Genomic DNA, 27,970 nt, shown 5'->3' with positions numbered 1-27,970 from the left:
AGAGCCCCGGGACATAAAAAGACAAAACTCGTTTCATTATAATACTTTTATTTTTGATTAAGTATTGTAATTATAATCCAGATTGTTTTCAAGCTAATGTCTCAAATACACTGTTATAAATCAACAAAAATAAATTTTAGGACCCATACAATCTAACAATCTATAGTATAGTCCTCCCTAAAACATTTAGAAATTAACTGCTTTAGGCTCCTTCCACCCAGTGGAATAAAATCAGACATTTTCTGCTTTTGATTGGAATATATGGCAGTATGTACTCAGATAACCAAGGGTGCATTCAGACAGTGTCTAAAATGTGTGAGCACCCATGTTTTACCCTTGTTTTAACCAAACAAGGTCAAATAACCTTAGATAAAAATGAATTAATTCAGGACAAAGCAGAAAAAACTACTTTATCCCAAATTAATTTGACACCTGGAAAGACACAGGTCTTTCAGATGATTCAGGTCTTTCCAGGTGTGTGTGCCATGTGGATTGCAGGGATCGCATTGCGCAACTTCTGAACCAATCCACACAGCTGTCTCAGTTTTTTTGAGCTCCTGGAGCCCCCAAAAAAATGAGACTGCCCCCACCCCCTCCCAAAACCTCTTTAAAAAGGCTTACAACTCAAAAATAACTTACTTGGCCACCATTCCCCCTTCTCTGGAGCTCTCCTTGCACATAAAAATGACGCACCAGAACAAAGGTTTGCATTTTAAGGCTTTTCTTGAGGTTTTTGTTTTATGTTCTGGAAAGGTCCGATAGGGCATCTGGATACACCTCCCCAAAGAAAAGTGCATGTTGGGGAAAGTATGTGGACTGTAACCCATGTTCAATCAGATTTAAGAAACCCAATTGGGCCTGGGTTAAAGTCATGTGCAGAACTGCCCCCAGTTCAAACCAGATATTGTGGGACTTTCTGTGTTAATATTCTGGGTTATATGGCTGCTTGGAAGGGCCCTCAGTTTATATGGTTATCATTTGGATTTTTTTATCACAAATACAAAATTAAATGTTTCTCCTTGATATTAAAAATTTATTCAAGAAAACAGGGAAGCATTTGACCAGTTGGACCGCCATTAATTTCATGAGATTATATTCTGATCAGCAGAAATGGTAATCCAAGATCATGTCAATTAGAGATTAGTTCTTTTCAGTCTGTCATGAAACTTGTTTAGATGTTTACAGAACCCTAGAAAAAAAAAGACAACATAAATTACGAATAGAAGTAGCCAGTGCTTTTTAAGCAGGAGGTTATTTTAACTATAACATTTTTTGGAAGAACTTTATAAATCCCACTGCCTTAAGAAAGCTCAGAGCATTCATGGGATCCATCTTACCCAACTTATTCTCTGTTTGAATTATTGCCATCTGGGTGACAAAGACAAGGAGAGCTTTTATCCTAGAGATTTGGCTATGTTGAACTATGTGGTTTCACACAGATGTGGCATTGGGGGCTATGTGGTGGTGGTGGTGGTAGCGGTTTGGAGGGTTGGGTGTGTTGTTTTGTGGTGTATGCTGGGGAAGGCATGTAATTTTGTTGTACAATAGCACAATGGCAACTAAACCTATTCGATTCTAATCAAATGATAAGTCACAAAAGATTATCTAAGACAGTGATTCCCAACCTATGGTCTGTGGACCACCAGTGGTCCCCAAGAACAAAAATATGGTCCGCTACCTCACTATTACTATACCATTGCCATACGGCAATGAGAGCGACTGGTCTTGCAAAACCCTCTTATAGTGCTGAGGCAACAGGGATGTTGGGAGGGGAGAGACTGACTACCCACAAAAGATTACTACCACCACACCAGCTCTAGATTATTAAATATGATTTTCTGTGGGCGAGCAAATGGTGGCTACTGGATAGCATATGTTCTGCATCAGAAACTAGAGCTGATGTGGTCTATCCAATGAAATTTTCTGAATCAGCATGCCAAATAACCAAACCGAAACTAAAGTTGACCAAAAATTGTTTTGTAACCCTTTTGGTACTAATGTTGGAGAGTGGACCCTGGTCAAAGTGGTTCCTGGTCATGTGGTCCCTGCTCAAAAAAGGTTGGGAACCACTGATCCATGACCTGGCTGTGCTAAGCTTTAACACAGCACAAAGACAGTGGCCATTTCCAAAGCACAGCTCTGTACAGCCATAAAGAGGCTAAGTTGTTGAGTCCTGCAATTCCCACAGTCTCTGTTGCAAAGGGTTATCGTTGGACAACCATGAAGATTTTCTCCACTTTATAGAGGTTATGCCTTCTCCTCTATTTATGGTTATGTCTTCCCCAGCTCAGTCTATAACAGTTCACATCTTAATGGCTTTAGTCAACAGTCCCTTGTCTTCACTTTCTACATAGCAATTTGAGATGAAATAGCTCTCATACCTTGTTGGTGCCTTTAGCATTGTATTTGTCCAAGTGAGCTTGAATGCACATGCCATACTCAGGATGGACATCAGTAAAGTTCTTCACCTGGACCATCAAAGGAGATTGAAGCAGAGACTTATTTCTTTTTCATTTTTCTTCACACCACCTACTGTATCAAATTTAGTACATGCACCAATGACTTAGTAGTTGATCTGAAACTGCATTTCCAGTTTACATTCAGTCCAGATATTAAGTGCAATTGTACCTAATGTGACTATAACATTCAGTTCTTGTGGGTTTTTTCGGGCTATATGGCCATGTTCTAGAGGCATTTCTCCTGACGTTTCGCCTACATCTATGGCAAGCATCCTCAGAGGTGAGGTCACCTCTGAGGATGCTTGCCATAGATGCAGGCGAAACGTCAGGAGAAATGCCTCTAGAACATGGCATATAGCCCGAAAAAACCCACAAGAACTGAGTGATTCCAGCCATGAAAGCCTTCGACTATAACATTATTCAGACATTTTTCTATGTGACAGTGCAATGCTGTACATTTCTTTGGCATGTCCCCTTTATTTTAACCAAAATGCTTTTCATGGTGAGGAATGGGACCAAATTAGTCCAAAAGTAGACATAGGTCTCACTTTCAAAAGATGCTGTGTTATGGGTTATTTCGTTATCTCGTGTTCTCTTCCTATCTGAAGTGGGTGCCCTTAAATTTTCTTGGAGCTACATTGCGCTGTAAACTGATTAATAGAGAAGTGAAAATTAATGGTCACAAATCAAAAGGTCAGTCTCATTGGGGGGAGGGGGATAATAAATGCACATGTTCTGCAGATAGAAAGACTTTGCTACTTATTCTGCTGCAACTGAGTCTTTCAGTATTATTTGGACCTTATGTTTTAAAGATGTTTTTTGGAAGCAGAATGAATCTTTGTATTCTTAACACTTTATATTTTCACTCATTGGTCCTTTTCATTTTATATTTCTGTGCATTCTGCAATCTGTGTGTATCCCTTGCCTTCAAAAATTGTCATATTAGAAGTACTTATTGAAAAAATGGGAGTGGGTAAATAGTTTACCACTTACAGCTCTCTTTTGAATAAAAAGCTGAGCATCCTTAAGATGGCCAGCAATATTCTCACAGAGTCTCTTACGCTCTTCCTCTGTCAATACTTTGGTATAGAAGTCTTGTACCTTTAAATAAAAGTTGAAGACAAAATTGTATTACAGATATATCTTGTGCTGTTTAGCAATTCATTTATTTTTCTGCAATAAGAACAAAAATTGTGGACATCATACTGTATTTCAAGAGACATTAACCACTGCCATTATTGCAAGAAAGAAAAGTAATGGGTACCAGAGTTATTCTTGTAGATTTCACTCAGATTTATTTTTATACTTTACAGTGCCTGCCTACAGCTCATCACCTACAGTCTTTAAGCAAAAGCATCTCCAAGGCCTCAATCTGGCACAAAAAGAAGAGTTCAACTCAGTTATATTCTCTATGACACTATCTGCTGCAGTCTCATTTCTGACTCTACCAGTGGCTTTAGATGTGTTCTTTGAAGGAGGGAAAATGCATGAAGAAGAGCATTGCGCCCTATCCCAAATTCTAAAAGGAAAAAAAATGCTAGGTGGATTCTTTGAAGACTAGTATGTGGACAACATGCCTAAACCTAGATGGAACAGAGTTTTTAGAACAATTACAAAGAATCTGCTCACTCTCAATTATTCTTTGTAATCCACCCTTTGTAAAATACTCCATATAAGTATATCAATATATTTGTTGAAAAAAGTGTTATATCCCAGAGGATAATCGTACTTTAACAAGGTAATGGATGGGCATGTAAGATATGAGTTTGCAACAACTTCATTTGGCATCCTCAAAAGAAATGCTATCAGCCAATTTACTCCATTAAAAGCAGACTATACAGATATCTTATTCCCAGGTAAATTCTGTTCTGCTTACCTGAGACACATTATCCTCATTAGCACTATTGAAGCGCTGTACATCACCTGAAATATATTCATGAGATTTCTTCAAATTGGGATGGTCCACGGGGCCACTAAAACTGTTTGGATAATAGTTTGGAGCACCACCTAGAAAAAAGTAATTATTTTACTATTACATATTATGAGAGATTGAAAGGTAAAATAATTATACTGAAGAATGTCTGAAATGATTCAACCAACATCTGCACTTGGAAACATTTTTTTAAAACAAAGTATTTTCAGCAGTAACAGACTCAAAATCCCAATGAGCTCCTATTTAAGGAATCCAAAGCAGGCAAATATAATAGACTCTACGTAAGGAAATTTACTACCACCTTCTGTAGAGCTCTTCCAGAACTTAAGACCTTGTGTTTTAAAATGGTGGCACCTGTACCTTTATCCTGTAGCCTTCTACACTAGCACTTAATACCCCATGGCAATAATACTAGGACTATTTTTACTAGCAGGTTTATGATTGGCCTGTGGGGAGAGGATGATTGGAAAACTATGTTTTTAATCTGTTTTATTGCATTTATATATTTTAACTGTTTTATAATTTGAAATGTTATATTTATTATTTGTATATATAATGCATCATTGATTTTTGCCATTATCTGTAAACTGCTATGAGTCCCCTTCAGGGTGAGAAGAGCGGTATATAAATATAGTAAATAAATAAATAAGTTATTGTGCATTATAAAATAATTACTTCCAAGTGCCATCCCAGACAGGCCCAAAAGCTGTGATGGGTTCCGGATTACACTGAGGCCTCCAGTGTGTTCCGTCTTAATAAAACACCTTTCAAAAAGGCCCTTTCAATTGGATTTTTGCAGGTGTTGAGCCTGTGGGGACTGACTCTTGGGACAGCCTTCCAAGATCCCAAGGGCCAATTCTCTTGGCCATTTTTGTTTTGTTTTTTCAGGCTTCAGGAGCTCAAAGAATGGGATAACATTGCCACCCTCCACTGCCAGCCCCCGATTACCATCTAAACTTACTGGAGATGCCTGCCTCCTTCTGTACGTTTAGGGGAATATTGGGGAACTGGGGGCTGGCATGATAGCCTCTTCAGTCGATTTCTGATCAATTTGGGAGTGCTTCTAACTACCACCATCTCCCTCAACTTGTGGTGTTTGGGCTCACTGTGTGGCCTAAATCCCAAGGTGACCTGGATATTTGCCTGTGCAAGAGCCATAAAAGATAAACCACAGTTACCTTGGTTGCCAGATATGCACATTAATCCATCTCTCTGGTAATTGGCCACTTGAGTTTTGTATGGGCAATTTACAGGAATCTGCAGATAATTGGGTCCCAGGCGGTGTCTGTGTGTGTCTTGGTAGGAAAAGAGACGTCCCTAGAATGACAAATGTTGGGAGTGGGTGATTTCTGTTTCAGTTAATTTCTATCAGTGTCTGAATTTTTTTTGTTTCACAAAGCTTTAATTTGCACAATTAAAACTTGTGTTCCAGCTGTGACTGTACCTCAGAAAGGTCCACACCTTCGTTACATCTAGAATGGATTACTGCAATGAACTCTACGTGGCGCTGCCTTTGAAGACGGCTCAGAAATTGCAGTTAGTGCAAAGGTCAGCGGCCAGATTACTAACTGGAGTTGGTTATAGGGAGCTACTAAAGCAGCTCCACTGGCTGCCGGCAACTTTCCAGACCCAACTCAAAGTGCAAGTTCTTGCCTATAAAGCCCTATACACTTCGGGTCCAGCCTATCTTCAAGACCAAATTTTCTTCTATGAACCAGCACAGACTTTCATAATTGGTAAGTTTTGGAATAAGGACAACATTTTGGGTAATACCATCATTTTTATCACCACTCTCCTCCTTATCCAGGTTAATTGAACTTTCTGCCAAAGAAACCTGCTTCAAAGCAGGTTTAAGTCCCTCCCCACAACCTGGGGGAGGGGAACAGCTTTCCTGTGGGTTGTCCCCATTGCAGTGCAGTAACTATCGTGCTTCAATGGGGCTACCCCATAACCTCCTCAAAAAGTCTTAAAAATAAAGAAAACCTTATTGGAGGTCAGTCCCCACATGGCCCCATGGCCCATTAGAACTGGGCCTTTCAGGAAGGTCCAAATCTAATGGGCTATCTAATTAATTTGGAATAAAGCAGGGTTTTCCTGCTTTGCCTCGAATTAATTCACTTTTACCAGAGGCATCATTTGGACATCTCCAGTAAAAGTGTGAGAGCTTACACATTTTGGGCCCTGTTTCGATGGGCCCAAGGATTAAGTGGAGACAACTTTCCCCATGATAACTACTTAAGGAGCAAACTTCTCTTCTAAGGGGTAGATTTCTCTCACTTCCTGTTGTCTCACCAGCATTTTTAACTATGAGTCATTTATAAGTCAGATTTTGGGAACTTGGGAACCGTCTATAAAGCACAAATATTGATTTTATGTTCTTTTCCACCCGTAGGAACAATTGGTCCACCTCTGTCATTAATGCTTTGGAATACAGACCCCTTAATGTAACACATAGCATGGGCTGTCATATCATCTATCCAAATTTACACATGACAACATGAAACCATATTGTGCAATCTCAAAAGTGCTAGCTGAGCAGCCTTCAACTCTAGAAATTCATGTTAGCTAGTCTGCAAAGACATTTGAATCTCAGATGCCTCATGAAACCTATAGTATCTGATAATCAAGACAGAGTGACATGTTCCATTGGCCTTGGGTACAATAAACAGAGCATAATAATAAACCCCAGCATAATATTGATTAATTTGGAATATCTGTATTGCTCTTGTATCCTGTAAATGCTGTATATTATCTTTCTTTTTTCTTTCAATACAGAGGAAGAAACAAATCTGTGTCTTGGGTTTCTGCTGAACTATCTGTATTTCATCTCAGATCATTACATGTCTGACTTTGCTAATAACTAACCGACCAGTAATGATCATATTTCTTTTAAGAAGTTTAACAATTCCTGTTGGTGCAGGATGAGGACAGACAGAAAAGAAATGAAAAAAGAATTAAACATACAAAAATAAAGTTTTGATTCTTTTCTCATTGGTATCTTCATACTCATGTAGCATACTACATGTATTTTTTCTCATTATACCATAGCTTAGGGAACATAAGAAGACAATGTCATTTATCATGAAGAAATATTAAATATCCTATACCTGTAACATTTTATCAGGACTAGGTTCAATTCCTGGAGGCATGTTGCTTGGGTCAAAGGCAAGCTGTTCCACCTCAGCAAAATAGTTGACAGGATTCCTGTTTAAGACCATCTTTCCCACAGGAATGAGAGGATAATCCCCATGAGGCCAAACCTAGAAAATGAGACAAACATTTTATTCCAGTCTTCTCTCAAAGTTTCCAGACTTGTAGAACAGAGATATGCCACCATTTCTTCTCTATATGAAGTATGTGAGAGAAAATTATATCATACCTTAGTTACATCAAAAGGATTAAAGGGAAAATTCTCAGCTTGTTCAAATGTCATGACCTGAATATAGAAACTCCATGATGGATAATCTCCATTCGCAATAGCATTGTAGAGATCACGCAGAGCATAGTCAGGATCTTTAGCAACCAGCTTTTCTGCTTCTTCAACAGTAAGATTTTTGATTCCCTGGTCAGTCTGCAAATAACAAAATATATCTGTTTGAATAATCAGATGCCAACTCAAAAATGTTTCATTCTTAATCATTGTCCTGATTCAGTGATAGCAATATATGTGAGTGAATGGACTTTATGTATGAGGCAGTGTAAATGTCAGAAGCAAGACTATATTCAGTGCTATATATCAGTGTAGACCTCATGTTTCTTATTTAAAGTGGGATTGCAACCCTCCCAAATCCATACAATAGCATGCAACAGGCCCGTAGCCAGGATTTCGATTCGGGGGGGGGGGGCTGAGATTTTTTTCAGGGGGGGTTTCGGGGGGAGGGCCGAGTCTGAGTGAAACAGGGTCTACCTTAGCAAACCTTTTGTATCATTACCCCAATACCTCCATGCATATGGGATATATTGAGCATGGTGATCAGATCATGATATGAATAAACGTAACAGTTTAAATAATGCACCAGTAAGGCCTTTTCGCGAACCACCATGAGTTTTTTTTTGGGGGGGGGGGGGCTGAAGGCATGTAGCCCCCCCCCCCCCCCGGCTACATGCCTGGCATGCAATGAGTAGGACAGAAAGCTATTCTTCAAGGGACTAAGCATATTGCTACACAGACTTTTAAAAAATGGAAGTAGTCATTTATTCCTTTTAAGTTCATAAAAGTAGGCAATAAAGGAAAGTGATTAACTGTTTTGCAAAACTGACACTGATCAGATTCATTAGTGGTATGTTACTACATGAGGCAGCACAAAGCTTCCAAAGTTCAAAATACTGTGGGCGCCATGGGTGTCAATTTGTTAGCCATCCTGAGTCCCTCTGTGGAGATTGAGATAGGACGGGATATAAAAGCCCTAAATAAATAAATAAAATGCATGGAGACATTTAAAGGAGTTCTGTAACTCATTATTGGTGAAGTACAATGCATAGTGTGTCTTCTTGTCATTCTCAAAAAGTCATATCTCTAAAGGAAGAACTATAGCAATAAAACCAGGATGTTTGGATTATTCCCATCATTAAAGATTTGTGACAAAAGTTTACAAGTCCATATTATTGGTGTATAAACCCTCAACTAATTTATAAGTAGCATCTGAAGATCTTACAAAAACAGTAACCCCATTGACATGTCTGAGGAGCTAGACATGTTGATGGGGTTTTCTACACCAGCAGAAATCCAACTGCAATGCAGAGTATCCTGCTATGGTACTGCACTGGATTCCAAGCCCATCCCCACCTCTTCGACAGAACCACAGCTACTTGTAATACTGCACTGACATTGCACTGATAGCCAAATTCAGATGGGAAACTTTTGATTTCCCAAATAAATTAAAATGTACTTTAAAACTAATCCTATTTTATGAATATCACATTCTTGAAAGTTAAATTCTAAACAAACAAAAAAACCCCAGCAGTATTTACCTTTGAATGAAATTTGCAGTACACTGCTTCTCCATTAGCATTCACTAGCTTGAAAGTATGTGATCCAAAGCCATGCATGTGGCGAAATCCATCTGGAATACCACGATCACTGAACAGAAATGATACCTATAAAGCAGAAGCAGGAGAAGCAATAACACAAACCTTCATTCACATATTTCATTAAAAAAAATTATGAAAGTCACCTTCCATGAAAACTGAAATCCATAAAGCTCATTGATTAGATATGACAGACAAGTGATGTTTATTTAATCTCTCTGGTGTGGAGGGCCAACACTTGTTTTTTTTATTTTCCTATTTTGCCAAGAACTAGTGCTATATTTGGATCCATGACTAGCACTGCTTCTTTCTTTTCTGGAAACTCTTCAGTGACTAGGAGCTGATAGGTCATGAATTGATACTCAGATTGCCACTCTAGCATTGTGTAGACTTTTTCCCCTGTACAATCAAAATATGCTTCCAAGCATATTTTATTCTTAGTCTGACAGTCCCATAAATCTTTATCCTGTCTCAATAGTGCAATCTCTCACCTAATTCATCTGACAGGACAAAATAGTTGAGCATTTGAGAAGGCAAGATATAGCATGCAATAAACTGTTTAAATGGTGCAGACATCGACCGAACCTATCATAACCAAATGCATAGGTGAAGAGATTAAAAGAGCACAAGGACCTTATGACTTATTTTCATTGTTTCAAGAACATGACATGGAAACTTGACAACTCTACTTCCACTTCTCCATTTTCCTACTTTTCTCCATGAAAAAGCAGAAGAGAAAGAAAGTATTTATTCTCCTTTTCACCTAAGCTACTTCAAGAAACACACAGTAAAAGAACAAAGGATGGTTATAGTTTGCAAAGAAAAGAAGCAGGGAAGCAAAAAGTAGTTTTGAAACTATAAATCCTACCTGGTGCAGAGACTCAGGAAGAAGACTCCAAAAGTCCCATACCATGTCTGGATCTTTCAGATGGGTCTGTGGATTCCTTTTTTGAGTATGGATAAAGGATGGAAACTAAGAAGAACAAAAAAAAAATAAAACTTCGTTAAATTACTATGCACTTACATTACAGTTAGATCGATTGCACTTTATATTATATTTGTAGTCAGTTTTGTTTGAAGTCACTTATTTCTAAATGAAAATTCATAAAAAATGATTATGGGCTCTTTTACAGTGATCGCTTAGTTCAGCTTGGAACCAGTTTGGAAGAACTCAGGTTTGTTATGTGGAAGATGACACTGACATTTCTGGAAAAGGTTCAAGGCCAGGAAGGTGTCTGCATTAACCACAGAAATTGGCCTCAAACTGGCTCCAGAATCTGCAGTGTTTGCAGGCTTGACAATGCTGGGGAATGCTAATTTTGTCCCCATTTTCCAGCAAGATGTGGACTAGTGCTCCGAAGGCATATGACGAGGGAACAAGAACAGAATGTGACAGTTTGCAGTAGGGATCAATTGGTTCCTGCTGCCCAGCTATGCCCTTGGGCAAATGTTTTGGCACCACCACTCCATGATCCAATTTTTACACAGTGCTTCAGCAGGTTGAGGAGCCCCCAGTGGTACAGTGGGTTTAAACGCTGAGCTGCTGAGCTTGTTGACCAACAGGTTGCAGGTTCGAATCCGGGGAGTGGCGTGAGCTTCCACTGTCAGCCCCAGCTTCTGCCAACCTAGCAGTTCGAAAACATGCCAATGTGAGTAGATCAATAGGTACCGCTTCGGCGGGAAGGTAATGGTACTCCATGCAGTCATGCCAGCCACATGACCTTGGAGGTGTCTACGGACAATGCCAGCTCTTCGGCTTAGAAATGGAGATGAGCACCACACCCCAGAGTTGGACATGACTAGACTTAAGGGCAGGGGAAAACGTTTACCTCAGCAGGTTGGGTATCTATAATGTGCTTTGCATTCTGCTGAGCTGTGGGATCACCCTAGAGGAGCTTATGCTACCCTTGAATCATGGGTGTGATTTAAGAGTACTATTCAATCTAGCATTACTCTTAGATTCCAGTTATATTTGAAGTATATTTTAGTACTAGCCACTATCTTTCTCATACATGTGAATCCTTAATTACACCAACAACTGCAACCCTAATCCCAGGATCTTGGAAAAGAAGAGCTCAGAGAACAGGCAAGCCCAATGGTGTTTTGCATTAGCGTTTAGTGGGGACGTTTTGAGAGGGCCCAGGGTTCTGTTTTGATGCCTATTTAAGACTACCAAATATAGAAGGTGAAGGAACTGCTGCTGTCACCTGCAAAAGCTGTGGAATGCTTGTGTTCTTGCTGCAGAATGTGGGTAGCTACCTCTGCAGTAAGTGTAAATTAGTGCCCTGTTGGAATAGAAGATCTAGCAATTTAAGGGCCTTATCATACTAGGAGGCATGTGGTTTTCTTGGACAGAGTAGAGGAGACTATACTGGATAAGGAAAACACAAGGACTATCTCTGAGGAGCTCAGTTTCCTAACACAGGGAGTAGCGTTTTGGAGGAATGTGAGGTACCCAGGAGAAGTACCAAGGAACATTTTGTGAGTTTTGAGCTGCAGAGTTGAGTAAAGCTCTGTCTCTTATTAGTGATGATAAGGAACAGTAACAACAGCAACAGTACAAGTCCTCAGAGGCAGTACAGGTGACTTTGGAAGATTCCGTACCTGGAATGGCTCTTGCCAATCCCCAGAGGAGACATATGGTGGTGGTACTGGGCTACTTGCTGAGGGGGAAATTAGTGATTTGCTGGTGTGATAGAATATCTAAAGAAGTGTGTTGTCTCTTTGTGGCAAAAAAATATGATGCTATAAAGAGGCTGACAAACATGTCAGGGTGACCAACTGTTACTCTTTCCACTGGCATAGCCTTTAGGACATCACAAGGAATTATGAGGCTTTGCATAGAAAGCTGAAGGACCTTTATGTACAGGTTGTCATTTTATATCTCATCTCAGTTGAAGAACATGGCTTAGGGAGGAAAAAAATCATAGTCAAGATAAACAACTGGCTCTGCAGATGCTGCCACTGGGAATAATTGGCTTTTTGGATAGTGGTCTGTGATTTTATGAAGATGAACCTCTGGCAGAAGATTTTAAACTTGGTTTTAGAAAATTTGCCTTATAGAAAAAAGAGCCAACATTTCTTAATTAACTTCTGCTTTAATTCACAATGTATGACCCAGAGAAATACATGTCATGATTTAACATACCAGTATGGCATCTCTAATAAAGAAGATGGGAGTGTTGTTCCCTACAAGGTCCCAGTTGCCCTCTTCTGTGTAGAATTTCATTGCAAAGCCTCGAGGATCACGAACTGTGTCAGCTGAACCCGATTCACCAGCTATAAAACAACAGTTTGATAACATTAGCCATTAGGAATTGCATCCTGTCCCAAAAATTAATTCAACATACATTGTTGTCTAACTTTTACCTCTATTTTACTGGACTTTACTACAGAAACAGGTATGCATTTTATATGCAGGTGGTTTCACTGATACCATTAAAGTTCTAAGAATGTCTCTTGAAGTTTACCTTGGGAACAGATTTGTGGAAAACCTATTTGAGACATTTCTTGTCTTCCCAGCCCTCACTGAACAATCTGAAATGACTTTCCTTGCTGATTGTGCAGGTACAGCTGTACCAGGAACTCCAATTTTGTTTGCTTTGCATTTAATGTTTCTTATAGTCCTAAGTTTCAGGAACTCTGCAGATAGGTGGCTTCTTTTGGCTGCAATCATAGGGCAAGCCACCTGTCAATTATAGTTAGGTTCCCTGGTCCCGCCCCCTTTTTGAGTTTTAGAGGGAATAGGAGCCATTTTGAGTTCAGTCCACACAGAGAAGCTTTCCATGCAGAACATAATACCAAGAGCTCCTGTAGAAAGCTTCGTCTTCTACGGCTTGGCTGGGGAGATATACAGCCTACAGCCTGACCGGGGTTGTACAGCCTTACAGCTCCTTTGCTGAAGGACTTCATTCAGCCATCACGGAAACCTGAGTTCTTTTCCCCGGAAGTCTACAAAGCTCTGCTTGGTAAGGGTCTCTCACGGAAGCCAGAAGCAGTTGGTACTGGGTGTAGGGACTCCATGCCAACAGAGGCAAAGACAGACTGCCCAGATTAGAAGTTAAGGATTTCCCCATTAGTTACAGTTAAGAAGATAGTGCCTGTTCCCTGTGGACAAGATTGAAAGAGCCAATAGACTGTTAAGAAAGCCTTAAAGCACCTGTTTGTTTTTATTAATAAAGAACTTTGTTGAACCTTTAAGTATTCTAGAGACTGTGTTTTAAGGAAATCCAAAGGCCTTTAATCTGAGGCAGCCCCGGCATCCCGTTGGGCACACAGAATTTATGTCCTGTCTACAGTCTGATGCACAGGCCCAGCGTGCAACAGCACACTGATAGTGGCATTTACAGTATTCTAGGAAGAATTGAATCAAGAGAGAATGTGCACAATTTCCTGTTTTGGTCTGCTGATGACTCTTTTCATCTACAACACAGGAAGGGGATCATTCCCAGAAAATGCACCAAACTAAGGAATGACTCCCAAACAAAAGAGCTGTTACTTATAAACTAAATCTTATATATATGTATGTTGAATATTTTTCACAATATCACAATTACACAGAAGCATAATAAACAACTTATGTCAGATCAACAATGCAGATATTCCAAAGTATAATGCAAACCTATTTTATACAGGCATGTGGCTCAATTTTTGGTTTCATAAATCATTATTATTATTATTATTCTTATTCTATGTAATTATGAAGAGTTAAAGATTTCCACACTCAGTAGATCAGTGAAGATAATTGCTCAAAGTACCACATAAAATCAAATACATTAAAAATAGTATTGATTCCCCTCCGGGGTCAGAACGGCAGGGTATAAATACGGTAAATAAATAAATACAAACCAAGATTTGTAAAAGTCTTACCAACAACAGAAAATCGAATAGCGATGGGAGTTCTTTTACCAATATGCTCAAATACCTTTGCTTTGCAATACTGGGTGATATCATGAGTCACTTCAAAATAGCCAAAAGCACCTGAAATTATATTGTAAGTGTTACTTTTCTGTAGAAACAAAGAGACCAAGAACTTAGAGATAATAATATCTATTAACATAAGTGAAACAGGTAATAGATATTGCAAAAATAAAATAATTGCAAAACCCCTCTCTCTCAGCTGGTGGAAAAATCTAAAGGGTGCCATTCAAATTGTGGGCTTTACAAGAAATTCAGGATCCATGACTTTGCTTGTTGCTTCTGGCAGTAATCTAGAGAAAGTGGCTTTTATATTCCCTAAAAGGAAAGGCCCGCATTATGGCACTGAGTGCTGTCAGAGGGGAATGAGATAAAAATAAGAACAGCAAATAAGTTTTTTAATGCAAAAGGAAGGCAAATGGAGGGGATAGGAATAAAGCCCTTCCGCATGATGAACAAATTTCAATTCATGTAACTACTTTTTCTGCCTTGCATATTTGTAAATAAAACTGTGGACAGTTCTGTGGACCTAAATATTAAGTCAAAATCCAAGGCAAGTGGTCTGACCATAATGTCTTTCTAGAATATATATTTGATGCACTTGAAAATATACACTCTATTTCATGTTCTTTTTAAAGGCATGTTGATACAATACTATTGTTTCAGGAAATATAAAGCAAAGAAGACATCTACCAAGAATCTGACTGGGAGGTATATCTCATGGGGAATACCACCTTTGAAATAGCAGAAATAATTCATACCTTCCATATTAAAATAACAATTCATCTAACAATTGATTTTTAATGTCTTTTGCTCATCCTTGGAAATAAATAGTCTTGTTTTAAGAAGAAAACAGTGTTTACAATTCACAACCTATCCTGAATCAATATCTACTTTAGCATAGCCCAAATGCTTGCCATATCTGAGCATTTAAAAGTTCCCCTCACACTCAAAAGCTTTAGTTTTCTAGAAACTCTGGGGATGCTTTTCAAGAAATCAAAGTTCAAAATGTTCTTGGACACACTAAGGCATCTTCTACAATGCCATATAATCCAGATTATCAAAGCAGATAATCCACATTATTTTGAACTGGATTATATGAGTTTACACAGCCATATAATCCAGTTCATCTGGTTTTTATATGGCAGTGTAGAAGGGACTTAAATTACATTCACAATTCCTTGGCTCCTATCTACACCACATATTTTCGCACATGTTCACATTTTCCATATAGGTAACTCATGTATACTAGTAATAATGTACAAAGAGGTGGCTTGTGGTTTTTTAAATTTAAAATCTTGTATTAAAATATATTAGTTATACAACTATGCAAATATCTCCTCAGACAATAAACTGGGGAAAATTCATGTGCATTTCTAAATTTTCCATGGGAGAGGGAAATGCTATGATGAACCCTTTTGTTTTCTTGTTCCTTCTGTATTCAAAACTGTGTTCTCTACAATTCTGTAAGTAGTTCACAATGTTAGATACTCTATGTTTTACAACAAACAAATACAGAACATACTCTTTAACACTAACCTGCTCCTTTGGCATGAACAACTCTTTCAGCAATCCTCTCTCGGTCAAAATGTGCCATCTCATCAATGAAAACCGCATCCTGAACCAAGAGAGGACCTCGTGGACCCACAGTCAGGATATTCAGCTTGTCTCCCACTGGGATTCCAGCTCCCATGGTCACAGCATCTGGCTCCTAGATTCAACAAGGGGGGGGGGGTGTCAAATTTAACCAATGAAAAGTACACAGTTGAGAGAGACACAAGGCAACTGTGCCCCTGAAGCTGCAGGAAATATTGCTTTTTGCATTTGATCCTACTGTTTGTCCTAAGGACTCACCTTAGAAAACCAATATGTGTATAAATGAGGGATATCACTGCTATTTTTTTAACCAGGGATAATGCTGTATTATTCTAGGAATTGACAGATGCTCCAGTACAATGCTAGGATCAGCTTCCAGAGGAAGTTGCAGTGAAGGATCTAGAGATTTATGCCAAAACATTGCATTTAATCAAGTCTGTGAATAATTCAATCCACAAAAGTCAAATCTGTAAATGTGGAGGGCCAACTATACTATTATGAACCAGCATCATGAATGAAGCCTTCGAAGGGCAGTTCCAGACATAGAAGAGATCCACTCTGAAGAGGGTTAAGTCTGTACAACCGGGGGGGGGGGGGGGGGGGAGGGGAATGGGCTTTGTCAATCAATCAAAATAGTTTATTGTACGGCCCCAAGGCCATGACAAAAAGAACCACATGTGCACAATAGTACCCTCAGAGTAACAGGCACCAAAGATACTGATCAGAAACTAAACTCTGCTTCCACAGCAAAAACAATGCAATTTAATAATTATTAAAGTACATTTTGGGAGAGGGTCCAGTTAACCCTTAGAGTCTCTTCGGCATTTGATAGCAATTGTATCTAACTCTATCTTTCTGATCTTTATTGCAGAAAGAGCAAAAATGGCTACTTTGTAAGTTACATTGTCGTTTGTGTCCAGAGGTGGCCCTAGGTAGTTTTCAATGGTAAGCAAACAGTATTTTGCCCCCCCCCCCCCCCAATCACTGATATATATTTTCTGTTCGTCATGGGAGTTCTGTGTGCCACATTTGGTTCAATTCCATCATTGGTGGAGTTCAGAATGCTCTTTGAATGTAGGTGAACTATACATCCCAGTAACTACAACTCACATATATCAAGGTCTATTTTCCCCCAAGAGCACCTCAAGAGTGCCCCTGGGCAAAATCAACTGTACTGCAAATGCTTACTTTGCGTAATGGGTTGAGCCGCCCCTGTTTGTGTCACTCAGCAGAAACTGCACTGCTTCTGCATCAGAGTTCCCTTTATCTTGTGTCAGCAAGGATTTCAGGTGTCTTTCCCTTGGGTCACTATACAATGGGCAGACTAATAGATAATGCACAATGTCTTCTACCTGGCATTGACTACAAATACATAGTCTGTTTTCCCATGAAAGATTATGGTAGTGACCATCTAACACTGCGATTAGCATCACTTGAAATCGCAGCTGAGTGAAGGCAGTTCTTAAAGAAGGTGGCTTGATATCTGGCTCTAAAATGTTTGATTTTCAAATAGGTGAACCATGGGGAAAAATTGAGTTCCTAGTTGATTGCAAGGTCCGTTGGCTGTCCACATGCCATCTCAACAATTTTCAGGATTACATCTGACCATTCAAACCCACCCAAAAAAAAACCCTTAAAAATAAAACTTACCAGGTGCCATTAGATCTCTCTCCTGACCTGATGGATACCAATGCTTTATCTCAAATTGATCCTTTTTTACTAGAGGTGTCATTTGGACGCCTCCAGTAAAAGTGTGTCAGGGCCTGAGATATGGGCCCAATCTGGATAAACCTGAAATAATGGGATTTAGAAACTGCATGATACCTAAGCAGTTAACAATGCTTTGTGCTTTAAACTGAAGCTTTCAAGCTAACGTTAACTAAATTAATGACCCAGATTAAAAAATATCTTGTCTCAAGAATTTAAACTAATCTAATTTCCTGTGTTTATTTAATGTATAATATACTTGTCATATGTTAAAGGGATTATAGAACATATATATTTACATCTGCTTCTGTCAATTAAGACTGGAATTTATTTGTTTTTAAATTACATATGTTTTTATGGTTCTATTTAGGTATAGTTTTTGTTTGGTTGGTTGCAAATTGAAGGAGCACAAGCGGCTACAAGTCACTTCTGTTGTGAGAGAATCAGCCATCTGCAAGGGAAGGCTTCTCTCATGTTGCATTATAATTGTATTCTCAATTTGCTTCTGACACAATAAATAAAAGACCTCTTTTGTAGTTTTTAATATTTTATATTTTGTAATTATATGTTAGCATGAAATTATTCTTGTCATTTATTGAATCAACAACATTAAGTGGCCCCTTTAACGCTAACAGGTGCCAAACAAATAATTAAAATGTATATTACTCAAATCACTCCATGACAATGGAGGAGTTAGGTAGAAAAATACAGATTGTTGCACTAAAAAGTCAAGAATTCATGCATAGCAGAGAGAACTGTACTTCCAAAAATGCAGCAGCAATTCTTTTTGAAAGGAATAATAAATGTAAATTGAAGCCAGACTTAAAAAGGAAAACAAGCTATTAAGCAATCTTGACATTCTGGAGAATATCATCCGATTTTGCAGATTTATTTATTTATTCCATATCAAAAGCATTGCATAAATTAGTATAAAACTGATAAAAATTGAAGGAGCTCAAGGGACTAAATATCTTTTGACGAAAAACGGGCAACAGCGACCGCATTGTCTGCAACTTCAAACAATTCTTCCTTTCTGTTTGAGGCAGGACATTGTGGACAAGCATACAGATGCGGAGTTGTCTATTCTGCTCCACAGTTGCATAAGGTGGAGGATTCTTTTAGGTAGTGCCATTTTGCCAAGTTATCTTTTGATCTACCCTCTCCACTTCGGAGTCTGTTCAGGGACTTCCAAGTTGCCCATTCTTGGTTTGCAGATAAATCAACAGAAGTGTTGTTGCATGAATTTTTAAGTGTCTTCCACAACATCTACTACTCCACCCACTTAAGCACATGAGTCTTTTGCGACTCATATATGTTTAAGTGGGTTAAGAACTTCTAATCTTTTTTTTCACCATCTATAGATGCATTCAGATGATAAAAAGCTTTCTTTGCATCTTCAAATGTTTAGCTGTGCATTAGAAGATGCATTTAAATTCTTGATCAGATAACCACAACTAAATGAATGTAATCTATGAGCATTCCAAGTCAGCAATTTTAAAAGCCACTATTTCTAACCCTACATTTGTCTCTCAACACCCCCTTGTACTTTACACTGTGAGCAAGTTTATTCAGCTAAGCCTTTTATAACACCTGTTGCAATGAGACATACTGAGACAAACAGAATCCTAAATCAGTTTATGTATCTGCTCTCCAGATGAGACTGGCATTATAAGATTCAATTCAAAATGAAGACTGCTTGATGAAGTAACTTTACATCCACATGAAAAGCTGTTACGAGATAAAGAAAAGGCCTGGCCCAGATATAAATATCACTTATTGATCTTTTGTGTCCTACTTCAGCCTTCAAAGGCTCTGTCCGCTCAATGAGATGAAGAGCATGGGATTTTGCAGTGCTTGCAGTTTTTCATAATAACTAAACTGGAGATGAGGAAACCATGGTTTCCCAGGATTTTTTTAATTCTCTCACACTTTGCACTGCTCCCTTATAGCTTCATACCAACCTAATCATTTTGGTGTGGGGTCACTTGATTAATTCTGTTTCGTAGTCCACACTGCTATATATTCCAGTTCAATGTGGATAATGTGGCTGTATGAAAGGGGCCTAGGGGGTGGAGAAAGATGGGCTTCTTCTACACTATTGAATTAATTCAGTTTGACCACTTTAATAGACATGGCTCATGGAATCATGGGAGTTGTAGCTTCAGAAATTTTCAGTGAGATTTCCTAATGGTGGGTATGTGCCTTCAAATCTCTTTCAATGTATGGCAAATCTAAGGCCATAAATGGAACTTTCTTCATAGAGTTTGTTCAGAGAAAGTTTGTGTTTGCTCTGAGCTTGACCAAAATGATCTAGATACCTATAGCTATAAAATAACTTGTAGTCCTTTCCTTTTGTCCATTACATAAACAAACTCTTGCCACAGCAAGCATTGCTAAGCCCAGTTATTTTCTTCATGTGAATTGTAGTTTATCTGCATTCCATTCCAACTACAACATCATCTAATGACACTCTCTCTTGGGCCTACTCAGATAATAGATAACTGCCCTGCTTCGATCTCTGTCCTGCCATGCTCTTCTGTTAAAGAGCATCAGTATTATCAGCAAAATATGAACATCTCTTGGGAGCAGCAGGTATCCATAGTATAACAGTTGGAACCTCTAGGCATGAGTACTTAATCCCATGAAAATAAGTGGGTTTAAAATTTCTTCCATTCAACTCAAATGTCTTAGGATCCTTCTACATATGCACTAAAATCCAGTTGTCTCAAGGCTGGGGTGTCCACAAAATGGACACCCCCAATCAGGCCCGTAGCCAGGATTTTGATTCGTGGGGGGGGGGGAGGGGCTGAGTTTGATTGGGGGGGGGGGTGAGTCTGAGTGAAAGAAGGTCTACCCTAGCAAACCTTTTGTATTGTTACCCCAATGCATATGGGATATATTGAATATGGTGATCAGATCATGATATGAATACACATAACAGTTTAAATAATGCACCAGTAAGGCCTTCTCGCGGACCACCATGAGGCTACATGCCTGCCCCCAATGCACACTGCAACATGCATCTAGCTAGAAGGACCCTTCCACACAGCTCTATATCCCAGAATATTGAGGCAGAAAATCCCACATTATCTGAGTGTGGGCTCAGATAACCGAGCCCAAAGCAGATACTTTGGGATGTTCTGCCTTGATATTCTGGGATATAGGGCTGCGTGGAACGGCCCGCAGTATGCACAGCCCTTTCTTGCTTTGCCCTGCTATCGTCCATCACTGATTTCATCAGACAGGCTTCTCTTTATCACTACATCCCATCCGGCAAGGTAGAAGAAAATAATATTACTTGCTTCAGAATGATCTGAATCAGCAAGTCTTTGCAGCTGCTGTCCCAGCTTCCAGATGGATCTGGGGAGCCCCAGGATCTTTGGAACCGGGTTTCCTTAGTCCACATCTTGAACTACTTTAAATAACTGTAAAAACAGCCTTAGAGATGCTTGACTTTGGCTCCATTGTGTCAGGTTTTGTACTTGGACAACTATCCATGTGAAATGGTAAAAAGCAAAGGATAATATCCAGAAACTCAGAGGGTTAGTTGTGCGCAGAAAAGTCAAAACAGAAGCATTGAACAAAAAGCAACTCATCCATCCCCCACCCCAAAAAAGTCTATGCCAGTCAAAGAAAGAGTTAGATAACACTATGTAACAAAATTGGGGGGGGGGGGGATCCTGGTTTGAAAATGTTATTTCCTGTTTAATTGTGTGGTACTTACTTTGAAGTAGTTGTTAAAGGCATACTATAGTGTGATATACTATATTGTTTTTAATGTATTGTGTTTTATTTGGTTTGACTGGGAGTGGAAGTAATTAGGAGGCAAAAAGTTGCATGCGTGTGCCTGCTGCAGACAGCTATTCAAGCTGTGGCTTCCTCTCACATATTTATGCATGGCTATCATGTCTCCTCTCAGCCTTCTCTTCTTCAGGCTAAACATGCCCAGCTCTTTAAGACGCTCCTTATAGGACTTGTTCTCCAGACCCTTGATCATTTTAGTTGCCCTCCTCTGGACACATTCCAGTTTGTCAATATCTCCCATCAATTGTGGCGCCCATAATTGGACACAATATTCCAGGTGTGGTCTGACCAAGACAGAATAGGGGGGTAGCATGACTTCCCTGGACCTAGACACTACACTCCTATTGATGCAGGCCAAAATCCCATTGGCTTTTTTGGCCGCTGCATCACATTGTTGGCTCATGTTTAACTTTTTGTCCATTAGGACCCAAAAGCCTTGTCCTCTGGCAAACGAAAAAGCTTCTTCGCTGGCACCATTCCATCCTTCTGTTCCACCCCAATCACCTCAGACTGACTATCCCTACTTGGCCGCCCAGATACAAAATAGGAGACAGGACCCCGACCCTCAACCCACCCTGTTTAGCGAAGCGATGGCTTCGCCCGCCCGAAGGGCTTCCAAAGCATTCCTAGTGCAATCCAATGGAAACCAGGCGCGTGAGGCGGGCAGAGCATACTAATAGGTTGATTGGGGGGGGGGGGGGAGTCTGATACCTGCGATTGGTGCTCCTCTTGCCAGCGCTTCAGCTGTTCCTTGGCGTAGTCTGTCCTGTTTGCCATTTCGTGGGGCTCAAGCCGGCTCCAGACGGGGAGAGGGACGCGCTCCTCCAGAGGATGCGAAGAGCCGCCAGAGAAAGGGACTCACTCTCTCATGAGGTACCCAAGTCAGCATCAGAGAGAGAGAGATCTATATATGCTTCTTTCTCCCCGCTTCTTGCCCAACTCCGAAGGGCGGAGTAAATGCAGATAAGAGCCTTGCGAAAGTGTTCGCTTCATCATCCTCTCCTCACCTTTGTGGAGAAAGGGAGAAGGGCACAGAACTACAACAAAATGACCCTTCCTTCTCTCTTCTCCATTCCCATTGAACGGTGGTCCTGCAGATACCAGAAGCCGCAGCCAGTTTAGCCAGTGGCCAGAAATGCTAGAACTGAAGCCCCAAACTCTCTCTCTCACACACACACACACACACACACATGCAGAGCACTTTTTAAAGAGCAACCTTCTATCATTTGCAACTTGAGTGTGCACAGAGCCAACCTAACTAGTCTCTGCATTTGTGAAGGCTTTGTGTTGGGAAACAGAAGCTGTTCGGCTCAAAAAAATACCCCTCTCTGGGGGTGATTCCACCAAAAACGTAGCAGAGTGCTGGATGCACAGTTCATAAGCATAACATGTTGTGAGCAAGGATTGGCTTCCATTCAACAAGATGGAACAGGATTACAGATCTACAACTCATAGGATCAAAAATAATATGTTTATTAAAGATAAAAGAAATCCATTCTAGATAGGAAAGGTTCTTGGAGCTGACTAGCTTCACTGAGCTACCTTCTTAAGCAGTGGTCCTCAAAACTGGATACGGCCCTTCAAGATCATTTACACGGCCCTCGCTCAGGGTCAACATAAGTCTGAAATGACTTGAAATCACACAGCAACAACAACAATCCTATCTCGTCAGCCGCACACTTCCTAATAACACTAATAAGTTTATATTTGTTAAAATTGTTCTTCATTTTAATTATTGTATTGTTTGTAAGTGTTTTTTGCACTACAGATGAGATATGTGCAGTGTGCATTGGAATTCATTCTTTTTTTTTTAAATTATAATCCAGCCCTCCAACAGTTTGAGGAACTGTGACCTGTACCTCTGTTTAAAAAGTTCTAAGGGAAAGGGAAAGGGAAAAATATTAAAAGTAACTATATCTACTACATCTTGCCATAAACAATGGCAAGATGCTTCCTCACTCTAGAGAAGAAAAGGGAGAAGAGGCCAGAAAATGAAGCCAGGCCCCATGGCCAGCCCAGGGCAATAAAAATACCTTTAAAAAGACGAAGTTACATTTCCCTGAAGATATCACATTCCTAGGTATTCAAAATGGAGGAGACAGTGGCATGCAAAGATGAGTAAGACAACCCCCCCCCCCTTCTTAAAATCAACTAGCTAGAGGAAATTGGGGGGGAATCCCTCAGTCTATCTAGGCTAACTACTCATTGAGAGCTGGAGACTTGTGCAGTCAGGGATGAAACCCGACAGTTTGTATTCCATTTAAGAAGCCACCTAACAATCATAGCACTTTTGTCTTCTTTTGCAGGTCTATTATGAGTCTCTTATGCACCTGTAGCAGAGAGATGCTCATGGTTTCTTTTGTATAGTAGTATCTTAGAACTGGAAGAAACCAGAAGGACCATCCAGTCCAACTTTCTCCCATACAGATATACACAAAGTGGGTTGCTGTGAGTTTTCCAGGCTGTATGGCCATGTTCCAGAAGCATTTGCTCCTGACATTTTACCCACATCTATGGCATGCATCCTCCAAGTTGTGAGGTCTGTTGGAAACTGGGCAAGTGAGATTTATATATATGTGGAATGTCCAGGGCGGGACATTCTTGTCTGTTGGAGGTAGGTGTGAATGTTGCAAATGGCCACCTTGGTTAGTATTTAATAGCAGTGCTGCTTCAAAGCCTGGCTGGTTGCTACATGTGGGAATCCTTTGTTTGAAGGTGATATAAACCTCACTTGCCTAGTTTCCAACAAACCTCACAATTTCTAAGGATGCCTGCCATAGATGTGGGTGAAACATCAAGAGAGAATGCTTCTGGAACATGGCCATACAGCCTGGAAAACTCACAGCAACCCAGTGATTCCAACTATGAAAGCCTTCGACAACACAAAACACAAAGTACTCCTGACACATGGCCTTCCATCCAGCCTGGATTTAAAAGCCTCCAAGGAGACTCCACAGCACAAGATGCAGGCTATTCTATTGTCAATCCGCTCTTGCCATTAGGAAGTGCTTCCTAATGCTTAGATAATATAATCTCCTTTTCTGTAGTTTGAATTTATGCTCTGGAGCAGCAGAAAACAAGCAGTGTAGACTCATATAATCCAGTTCAAAGCAGATAATGTGGATTATCTGATTTGATAATCAGGACTATATGGCAGTGTGGCAGGGGCCTAAGACTCCTAGATCCATTTCACATGTATTGCTTTCAACCCAGGTGTCATCCATCCTGTATATGTGCATTTCATTTTTGTCAAGGGCATTTCATTTTTATTGTCAAAGGGTAGTACCTTACATTTCTTCCTGTAGAAATTCATTCTGTTAGTTTTGTCCCAGCTCTCTAATCTTTTAGGGTCATTTTGAATTCTAATTGGGCCCCTTGGAATATTAGCTACTTGAAGGTTATCTGCAAGTATAGTGAGCATCAATACTATCATTTAAGTCATAGATAGAAATGTTGAATAGCACTGGGCCCAGGACACTCCCTTGTACATGAAGTTGGAACCATTGGTGAGCACACTTTGGGTTTCATCACTCAGCCAATGACAGATACACCTAACCTTGCCTATTCCATATTTTACTAACTTATCTGTAGGAATATAATTGGTAACCTTTGCAAAGGCCTTTCTGAAATCAAGATCTGTTGTATCCACAACTGTTATCTACCATTAATGTGATTTTATTTTAAAAAGATAAGATTAGTTTGGCATGACGTGTTCTGGGGAGATACATGTTGACTTTTAATGACTACAACATTCCTTTCTAACTGCTTATAGGCTTTATAATAATTTGTTCTAGAATCTTTCCAGGTCTTGATATCAGTCTGATTGCCAATTGAGTCTCTATTTATTTGCTTGTATTACTTTTTTGAAGACAGGAACAACATTGCTGGGACTTCTCTTCTTCTCCAGGAATTCTCAGATTATTGCTAATGGTTCTCTGACTATTTCTGCCAGTTCTTTTAACACCCTTGGGTGTAGTTCACCCAGAAACTTCAATTCATTTAGATTGGCCAGATGGTCCTTACAACCTCTTTATCTATCCCATGCTGCATTTTGCATCTATTGTATTGCCAGGTCTGTTTTTGAGCACTGTTTATCCTTTGAATGAAAGAAGGCATTGAGTAGTTCTGCCTTTTCTCTATCCCCAGGGAGCATTTGTCTATCTTCTCCAAGCAATGGCCCTTTGTTGTTGTTGTTGTTGTTGTTTAGTTGTTCAGTCACTTCAGACTCTTCATGACCTCATGGACCATCCCATGTCAGAGCTCTCTGTCGGCCATTACCACCCCCGGCTCCTTCAAGATCAAGCCAGTCACTTTAAGGATACCATCCATCCATCTTGCCTTTGGTCGGCCCTTCTTCCTTCCATTTTCCCCAGCATCATTATCTTCTCCAAGCTTTCCTGTCTTCTCATTATGTGGCCAAAGTACTTCACCTTTGCCTCTCCAGTGAGCAGTCGGGCTTTATTTCCTGGAGTATGGTTAAATCTTCTTGCGGTCCAAGGCACTCTCAGAACGTTCCTCCAACACCACAGTTCAAAAGCATCTATCTTCCTTCGCTCTGCCTTCCTTATGGTCCAGCTCTCACATTCATAGGTTACTAGGGGAAATACCATTGCTTTAACTATACGGATCTTCGTTGTCAGTGTGAGGTCTCTACTCTTCACTATTTTATTGAGATTGGTCATTGCTCTGGCCCTACCACTCCCTATTCTTCCTTTTCTTGTGGAGATAAGTAAAAATCCCTTGTTTTTAGTTTTGAACTTCTCTAGCAAACCTTTCACTTTTCTGCTTACAGATAATGGCTATTTGTTTGAATGTCTTCTTTTTCTTGGTTATATAGGATTTTAGCACAGCATCTCCTTCTCCAAATAAAACACATGACTACAAATTGGATAATAAAAGGCCAAAACTTTATTTGGTTACAGCTTGCCCAAAGTTGGTACCTTCATAGATCTGGTTTCTAGCATTGACCAAGCCAATTATTGGCCAAAAATGCAGCAAAACCAATCCAGTGCCACCTTCCTGTGGGAGTGATGTGAAATTAGTTTGTCAGGCAGCCCCAACCCTGGTCTGTCTCTGCCACTGGGTTTGGGCATGGCATGGTCTGTTCTCTGCCACATGGACAAGACCTCTGCTCAATCCCACTCTATGGGACCCCTTATCCACAAGTACCCAAATACACCATGTTCCTCAATTCTGGATCCAAGACCCATGCCAATCCATCTCTCAAGTTGTGACTAAGTGGCTGAACCACACCTGAGTTAGTCTCTTGAAGGCTTCCACTGAACTGGAGTGGAAACCCCATCTGTGTATACCCTTGGCCACAATGGAGAACGCACACCAGCCAATTAGCATGGCACACTGAGCAAAAACCTACTGACTGCCATGGCATCCGATGGACAAGCAGCCCCTACATCCAAAGGGAGAAATGGGAACCACATGGATGGCAGCAGCCAGTGGAGCTCCTCTTTCTGACACTCCCCAGGAACAAGCCATCCGATAAGTCAGACATTGTATTGTCAAAGGCTTTCATGGCCAGAATCACTAGGTTGTTGTAAGTTTTTCAGGATGTATGTCTATGTTCCAGAAACATACTCTCCTAATGTTTCACCTGCATCTATGGCAGACATCCTCAGAGATTGTGAGGTCTGTTGGAAACTAGGAAAATTAGGTATCTGTGGATTGTCCAGGGTAGGAGAAAGGACTCTTATTTTTCCATTTCTTGTACATCAGCCTCTTCAGTCTTAGCTTAGTTGAAAGTTCTTTAGTCACCCATCTTGCTTTCTTTAGACACCTCATATTTCCTTTTCTTATTAGAACTGTTTGAAATTGTGGAGATAGATTAGCAGAATCTATATGTATTTTAATGTATGTGCAGTGTTTGTCTTCTTGCCAGAAACTCATCAACTACAAGTGCAGCAAATGCAAATTGATAACTTTTTGAAGGAGAAGATCAGTGCACTACAGGGACCAGTGTTTAGTCCATTTAGTGCATCAGAGAACTAATTAAGCAACTCAGTTTCTTGACAAGAATTCCAAGAGATCTTGTAGCACCTTAGAGTTTATATTAAGCACCTCAGAGTTTATATTAAGGTTTATAATGAGGTTGTTAGCATAAACTTTCTTAGACTAAAGCCCCTTCCACACAGCTGAATAAAATCCTACCTTATCTGCTTCGAACTGGAATATATGGCAGTGTGGACTCAAATAACCCAGTTCAAAGCAGATATTGTGGGATTTTCTCCTTTATTATTCTGGGTTATATGGCTGTGTGGAAGGGCCCTAAGCCTACTTCCTCAGAGACATTCCAGGAAATAGACTTAGTTTACAAAAGTGTATATTTCCATGTTCAGTTAATCTCCAAACTGCTACAAGCTTTCTTTGTTTACCAACATTCCAGACTTACACGAGCTATGTTTTTAAATTCTTGATCAGCACCGGTTCACTAAGAGATTAGTGGCAATGCAGTTATTAACCTCAAGGAGATAGGGCGAGATAAAAATAAAGTTTTATTAGTATTATTATCAAC

The 27,970-nt window shown here is 39.9% G+C and overlaps 1 protein-coding gene across 1 annotated transcript; it reads right to left on the bottom strand.

The window, feature by feature from the left end:
* Nucleotides 1-37: 37 nt before the first annotated feature.
* On the bottom strand, nucleotides 38-22,336 carry LOC132768735 (catalase-like). The gene is made up of 13 exons (XM_060764923.2): nucleotides 22,156-22,336; nucleotides 15,877-16,048; nucleotides 14,290-14,400; nucleotides 12,569-12,699; nucleotides 10,289-10,393; nucleotides 9,364-9,489; nucleotides 7,772-7,963; nucleotides 7,500-7,652; nucleotides 5,571-5,709; nucleotides 4,336-4,466; nucleotides 3,453-3,560; nucleotides 2,382-2,468; nucleotides 38-1,189 (listed from the first exon to the last, which is right to left on the bottom strand). The coding sequence occupies exons 1-13, from the start codon at nucleotides 22,219-22,221 to the stop codon at nucleotides 1,172-1,174; spliced, it is 1,539 nt and encodes a 512-aa protein (XP_060620906.2). The 5' UTR covers nucleotides 22,222-22,336; the 3' UTR covers nucleotides 38-1,171.
* Nucleotides 22,337-27,970: the final 5,634 nt, after the last annotated feature.

This window comes from Anolis sagrei, chromosome 1 (assembly GCF_037176765.1).
Source record: "Anolis sagrei isolate rAnoSag1 chromosome 1, rAnoSag1.mat, whole genome shotgun sequence".
Taxonomy (NCBI): Eukaryota; Metazoa; Chordata; class Lepidosauria; order Squamata; family Dactyloidae; genus Anolis; species Anolis sagrei.
Note: the sequence above shows the minus strand (reverse complement) of the source record. Positions and strands in the feature narration are given on the sequence as shown.